This window comes from Galeopterus variegatus, unplaced genomic scaffold (assembly GCF_000696425.1).
Source record: "Galeopterus variegatus unplaced genomic scaffold, G_variegatus-3.0.2 Scaffold949, whole genome shotgun sequence".
NCBI lineage: Eukaryota > Metazoa > Chordata > Mammalia > Dermoptera > Cynocephalidae > Galeopterus > Galeopterus variegatus.
In genome coordinates this window covers 209,711-217,269 of record NW_007727060.1, presented here as the reverse complement: position 1 = coordinate 217,269, position 7,559 = coordinate 209,711, and the positions used below count along the sequence as shown (strand labels likewise).

General features: G+C 39.7%; 1 protein-coding gene across 1 annotated transcript in view; it reads left to right on the top strand.

The window, feature by feature from the left end:
• The window catches only part of DNAH11 (dynein, axonemal, heavy chain 11), a 364,599-nt gene that overhangs the window by 196,195 nt on the left and 160,845 nt on the right, over nucleotides 1–7,559 (top strand). The window contains exons 51-53 of the mRNA XM_008573669.1: nucleotides 2,432–2,597; nucleotides 3,253–3,355; nucleotides 6,252–6,491. Of these exons, the coding sequence (XP_008571891.1) occupies nucleotides 2,432–2,597; nucleotides 3,253–3,355; nucleotides 6,252–6,491 (509 nt within the window). The remainder of the gene's footprint in view (nucleotides 1–2,431; nucleotides 2,598–3,252; nucleotides 3,356–6,251; nucleotides 6,492–7,559) is intronic.

The following is a 7,559-nucleotide window of genomic DNA, read 5'->3' as shown; positions in this document are numbered from 1 at the left end:
AGCTAGCATCCTGTGACCCTGATTGCTACATTCTAGTACACTGGCACTCCTCAGTTTCAATGGGTTACCCTGGGTGGGGTTTCTCTTTTCTCTTTCCTACAGGCAGAGGCTCCTTCTGGGTCCTTGCTTCCCCCAGGGGGTTGGGTTGGTGGTGATTGGGAATTTTCTTCCTTATTCTATTTGGGTATGCTAATTTCTGGACTGTCAGAGGGTTCTGCATGTGTCTTTCTATGGATCAAGGCAGTTGTGTGGGTTGTACATGTATCTCTCACCTCCAGCTGTGCTACTGCATGTGGCAGTGTAATTCCCCTTGTGGGTTGAGCTACTGGGTCATGGGTCTGCACTCACTCACCTCTTTGCCTGGGCTCTGCTGGTTACTCTCCCTTGTCAACGTAGTTAAGTGGTCTGTGGGCCACCTGCACAGCAGTGGTAGCTGATGCTGTGGTGATGTGCTGCCCTTGCAGCAGAAGTGGCTATGGCAGTGGCTGTGGTTTACCACCCATGTGGCAGCGGTGTCTGCAGCAGTGGCAAGGGCTGCCTGTGGCTGCTGAGGCACCCATGCACACTTCCTGCCTTCTTTTGGTCTGGTGGTAGGCTCCACATGGCTGTTCAACATGGGACTTTTAGTGTTAACACTGGTACAGAGCTAGACAATTTGGGATAAGTCGTAGCCATAATTATAGAGAATGTTCTAGGATACAGGTTGAGGAGACTGTATTTCACTTGGTAGGAAATGGTGAGCCATTGATGGGGAGCAAGGAACTGACAAGATGTCTTTTGGGAAGAGAAGTCTGAGGTGGAGAGACAAGTCTCCATAAGTAGTATATGAACTAAATGTAATGTGGACCTGGGTCAGAGTTGTAGAAGGGGAGGTGACAGGTTGAGAACGTAAGGAAACAACTTGAGATACCATTTACAGGCTATGGCTGGACAGACAGGAGAAAGAGATAGATCTATGAGGCTTGGTATCCGGCTGACTGGCAAAGTGTTAACCCCATAAGCAGGAGCTCAGAAGGCAAGACAGAAAGGTAGGTTGTGGGTAGAGATAGATGAGTTTGGAAAGAGGCAAATTTGGTGTTGGCCAAACATTCAGGTGTCAATGACTAATAGAACTGGTGTCCAGCTAGGACTTGGACATGTGGGTTGGCTGCTTGGAAAGGTGTTTGTTTTTTCATTGTGCACTTTTTTGTTCATTCATCCATTTATTCATTTGTTCATTTTACAGATGACTTATTTGTTGTGGTCATTGTCTGGGATACAGCAATGAAAATGACATAGTTCCTTGGCCTCAAGATATTTATAGTCTGTCTGGACAGTCACCAAGTAATTAAATACTGTGTCTCAGGATTTTCTACACCCACGACTCACTCTCAGACANGAGGTGACAGGTTGAGAACGTAAGGAAACAACTTGAGATACCATTTACAGGCTATGGCTGGGCAGACAGGAGAGAGAGAGAGATCTGTGAGGCTTGGTATCCGGCTGACTGGCAAAGTGTTAACCCCATAAGCAGGAGCTCAGAAGGCAAGACAGAAAGGTAGGTTGTGGGTAGAGATAGATGAGTTTGGAAAGAGGCAAATTTGGTGTTGGCCAAACATTCAGGTGTCAATGACTAATAGAACTGGTGTCCAGCTAGGACTTGGACATGTGGGTTGGCTGCTTGGAAAGGTGTTTGTTTTTTCATTGTGCACTTTTTTGTTCATTCATCCATTTATTCATTTGTTCATTTTACAGATGACTTATTTGTTGTGGTCATTGTCTGGGATACAGCAATGAAAATGACATAGTTCCTTGGCCTCAAGATATTTATAGTCTGTCTGGACAGTCACCAAGTAATTAAATACTGTGTCTCAGGATTTTCTACACCCACGACTCACTCTCAGACACATTGACACAAAGACTTATGGGCACATGAAGACATGTAACTTCATGTACACATGGATAGTGACTCACACACCATCCTCTTGTGCTTCTGCACTCCAGTGACCCAGGAAGAGAGATGTGGGAAACTTTCTAGAGCTGTTCCTAGGACAGTGGAGTGCAAGGACAATGGAGAAGGACTGGAAGATGAGGCCATGGCTGGACTAGCAGTGGGCCATAAATCAGAGTGCAGGGGAGGAAAGTGCACAGTCGAGCGATGGGCTTGTCTCAGATGTGATGGGCAGTGTGATGTCATGCTACATACGTCGGGGTCTCTGGAAAAGGAGAGCAAGAATGACCTCTGGCAATAGGAAGGGGGTTGGCAGGAGAGCATGACATAGAAGGAGGTGGCCAAAGACACATCTCTGATATTATCCTGTAAAGAGGTGTTACCTGAAACCATGGGATACATGAAATCAGGAGAAGAGGGGAAGAATAAGAAAAAAATACCAAGGACAGAAAGTTTATATTTTATCAGTAATTGATGGAAAGAATTGTACATTCATTTCAGAAATTCTTGAGAAACCTCTAGAGAAAAAAGCTGGTCGTAACCATGGTCCTGGAGGAAATAAAAAATTGGTTTATTTTATTGATGACATGAATGTGCCTGAAGTGGACTTATATGGGACTGTTCAGCCTCACACTCTGATTCGACAGCATATTGATTATGGACACTGGTAAGCCACTCTCTGTATTGCATTCTCTTCCAGAATCTAGTTATTATTATGGATAAACATTTTAAAATAGGATTATCCCCAATTCCTTACTCTTCTTAGGAGCATTTTCTTTAATACCTTTTGGGTTTATTTCGTATCCCTTTTCATCATATTAAATGGAATTATTTCCCTTTGTATCTTTGGAAGATTGGATTGAAAAGTATCCTAGGAATGTTAAGTCTGTCCAGAAATCATGTCCTCTTTAAGGATTAACTCACACTAAATTATTTAAGAGAAACTTGACCTTATTCTGTAGAATGTAAATTTTTGGTAATATTACAGTCTGCAGTCCCTGACATTAACTACAGGGAAATCTTCTCAACCCATCCATGGAGTCTTGCAATAAGTACAAGACAATTTTGAACCAGTAGTAGAGTCACATGAGAATCAGTAAGCAGTAATAGTTTTTATTGATTCAGCTCAAGATCATGATTTTGGCATCTTCAGTTTTCTGATCTTCAGTCTGGATGTTGCCCAGATAAAGCTAACGAGGTCAACCTCACAGAGCCATTGTAAAGATAAGGAGACAATTTGTGATGAAGGCCTTTGTGAACTGATGGATTTGTCTTGTCATCTCCAGTTTTTGGGGTTTAAGGTTCTATTTTCTTCCTTTTAGGTATGATAGGCAGAAGATGATGCTTAAAGAAATCCACAATTGCCAGTATGTGGCCTGTATGAACCCAATGGTGGGCAGTTTCACAATCAACCCCAGGCTACAGGTACGGTGTTGAGTACTGCTCTCTCCCAAATATCTCTAAATGTTATACTCAAAACTTGTGGATCTTGATTCTTGGCACTTTTGAGTACAAATTAAGACTTCCTCCAAACATTTGGCTAAACCTATAAGCTTTTTTTTTTAATTAGTAGATTTCATACTTTAGAGTAGTTTTAGGTTTACAGCAAAATGAGCTGGAAGTACACAGATCCCATATACTCCTTCACTCTCCCCACTTCATTTTACCCTGTTATTAATGCCTTGTATTAGTTCCAATTGATGAGCCAATATTGATATATTATTATTATTAACTAAAGTTCAAAATTTACATTAGGGTTCATTCTTTGTGTTATACATTCTATGGATCTTGACAAATGTACAATGACAGGTATTCACTATGACAGTATCACACAGAAGAGTACCACTGCCCTAAAATCTCTATGGTCTGTGTATCCATCCCCCTCTCCCCTCTGAATCTCTGGCACAAGTGATCTTATTTTTTTCCTAAATTTTTATTGTGATAAAATACTATTACATAAAATTTACCACCTTAACCATTTTAAGTGTACAGTTCAGTGGTAATAAATACATTTATAGTGTTGTACAACCATCAGCACCATCCACCTCCATAACTTTTTTCATCTTGTGAAACTGAAATTCTATATTCATTAAACAATAACTCCCCACACCTGCCTCCCCTAGCCTCTGGCAACCACCATTCCACTTTCTGTCACTGTGAATTTGACTACTCTAAGCACTTCATATAAGTGGACTGGCTTATTTTTGTGACTGGCTTATTTCACTTATCATAATGTCCTCAGGGTTCATCTGTGTTGTAGCATGTTACAGAATTTCCTTCCTCTTTAAGGCTGAGTGATACTCCATTGTATGTATATACCACATTTTGTTAATCCATTTCATCTCTTGATGTACACTTGAGTTGCTTCAGCATTTTAGCTAATGTGGATAATGCTGCTGTGAACATAGATGTACAAATATCTTTTTGAGACCCTGCTTTCGATTCCTTTGGGTATATACCCAGAAGTGGAATTGCTATATCATATGGTAATTCTATTTTTAATTTTTTGAGAAGCTGCCATACTAATTTCCACGTGGCTGTGCCATTTTTCATTTTCACCCACAGTGCACAAGCATTCCAGTTTCTCCACATCCTTGCCAATATGTTATTTTCTGCTTTGTTTTTGATAGAGCCATGCTAATGGTGTGACATAGTATCTAATTGTAGTTTTGATTTGTATTTCCCTAATTAGTGATGTTGAGCATTTTTTATATGCTTATTGGCCATTTGTATATCTTCTTTTGAGAAATGTCTGTTCAAATCTTTCGTCCATTTTTAAATCAGGTTGTTTGTTTTGTCATTATTGAGTTTTTGTTGTTATTGACTTCNACCATCCACCTCCATAACTTTTTTCATCTTGTGAAACTGAAATTCTATATTCATTAAACAATAACTCCCCACACCTGCCTCCCCTAGCCTCTGGCAACCACCATTCTACTTTCTGTCTCTGTGAATTTGACTACTCTAAGCACTTCATATAAGTGGACTGGCTTATTTTTGTGACTGGCTTATTTCACTTACCGTAATGTCCTCAGGGTTCATCTGTGTTGTAGCATGTTACAGAATTTCCTTCCTCTTTAAGGCTGAGTGATACTCCATTGTATGTATATGCCACATTTTGTTAATCCATTTCATCTCTTGATGTACACTTGAGTTGCTTCAGCATTTTAGCTAATGTGGATAATGCTGCTGTGAACACAGATGTACAAATATCTTTTTGAGACCCTGCTTTCAATTCCTTTGAGTATATACCCAGAAGTGGAATTGCTAGATCATATGGTAATTCTATTTTTAATTTTTTGAGAAGCTGCCATACTAATTTCCACGTGGCTGTGCCATTTTTCATTTTCACCCACAGTGTACAAGCATTCCAGTTTCTCCACATCCTTGCCAATATGTTATTTTCTGCTTTGTTTTTTGATAGAGCCATGCTAATGGGTGTGACATAGTATCTAATTGTAGTTTTGATTTGTATTTCCCTAATTAGTGATGTTGAGCATTTTTTTATGCTTATTGGCCATTCTTATATCTTCTTTTGAGAAATGTCTGTTCAAATCTTTTGTCCATTTTTAAATCAGGTTGTTTGTTTTGTCATTATTGAGTTTTTGTTGTTATTGACTTCTCTATGTATTGTGGATATTAATCCCTTAAACTCTAATATCTTAACTGCCTCTGTAATTTTGCCTTTTCCAGAATGTCATATAGTTGAAATCATATAGTAGGTAGCCTTTTCAGATTGGTTTCTTTCACTTAGGTTATACATTTAAGGTTCCTCCATGTCTTTTCATGACTTTATAAAAACTTCCTTCATTTCTTTTTATCACAGAATAACATTTGTTTTATGAATGCACCACAGTATGTTTATCCATTCACCTATTAAAGGACACCTTGGTTTATTTCAAGTTTTGGCAATTATGAATAAAGCTGCTGTAAACATTTGTGTGCAAGTGTTCGTGTGTGCATATAAGCTTTTTAATAGTAGTAGTAACAGCTATAGCCACCACCAACATACATACAACAACAGCATACAGTGACTGGGAAATGTGGCTCTACTTTATGTGTCTTTCATCCTTTAGCAGGCTGTTAAGGTCATGGCAAAGTCAGAGGCTTAAGAGAACATGTGGAAACACACAAGCCTCTGACAGTGTCACTTCCACTTCATTCTGTTGACTTAAGCAAGTCACAAGGCCAAGCCCAGAGTCAGAGTGCGACATGGCAGCAGGATATGGGGAGGAGTGAAAAATTGGGCCATATTTTGTAATTTTCTGGTATGATTAAAATCCCTATTTTATACTACTCTTATATATGCTTTTCTTTTCAGAGACATTTCACAGTATTTGCATTCAACTTTCCATCCTTGGAGGCACTAAACACCATTTATGGCCAAATCTTTAGTTTCCATTTCCAGCAGCAAGCATTTCATCCGTCAGTTCTCAGGAGTGGCCCCACTTTGATCCAGGCAACAATAGCATTCCATCAGATGATGATGCATAACTTTTTACCCACGGCTATTAAATTTCACTACATCTTCAATCTGAGAGACCTATCAAACATCTTCCAGGTACCTTGACCACTCTATGTTTTGCCTCTTGAGTCGAGAAATCATTATAGTAAGGTTAATGGTGTTCACTCATAGAATTTAGGTGAAAACTATGCTACATACTTTTACATGTATTCTTTCATTTTATGCTCAGAAACTTCTCTCTGAAGTAAATACGGAAGATTTATTATTCCCATTTTATCAATGAGAACAGTGGTTCTCCTCCCATTGTATAGTGTCTTAGTCCATTTCTGCTGCTATAAGAAAATACCTGAGACTAAGTAATTCATAAATAACAGAAATTTATTTCTCAGAGTTCTGGAGGCTGGGAAGTCCAAGATCAAAGTAGTGGAAGGTTCGGTGTCTGGTGGGGGCCTGGTCTCTGCCTCCAAGATGGCACCTTGTACTCTGGGTCCTCACATGGCAGAAGGGATGGAAGGACAAAAGGGGTGAATACCTAGCACCTCTTTTTTTTAAAGTCACTCTGCCCTTACAACTTAATCACCTCCCAAAGGCTCCATCTGTTAATACTATCACATTGGTGATTAAGTTTCAACACATGAATTTTGAGGAAAATTCAAACCATGGCATTTTGAGACTTAGCAATAGAAACAAAAGCAGAAGTCTGGACTCCCTATTGAATGAGTGAGGGAGTGCTTACTTTATTTATTTGTTTGTTTGTTTGTTTGTTTGTTTATTTATATTGGTTATGAATACTCATGAGATACAAAACTGATTGTCACCCCTCGTATCCAAGATGTGAAGTCCAGATCCATACTGGCAGCATGCACCTTACCACAAATTGCGATTGTACACTGTGTCCCCACCCAATTATCCTCAATCTCCCTCCCCCTCTCCCTTTACCCCCCACTCCACTTTGTATCCCTAGGTATGTTCTCTCCTGCAAGTCCAATGCACCACTGTGGTCTTTCTTTCCTTCTTTCTCTCTTCGCTCCCACCTATGAGTAAACGCATGTGGTATTTATCCCTCTGTGCTTTGCTTATTTTACTCAACAAAAGTTTCTCCAAGCTCATCCATGTTGTTGCAAATGGGAGAATTTCATTCGTGTGTGTGTGTGTGTGTGTGTG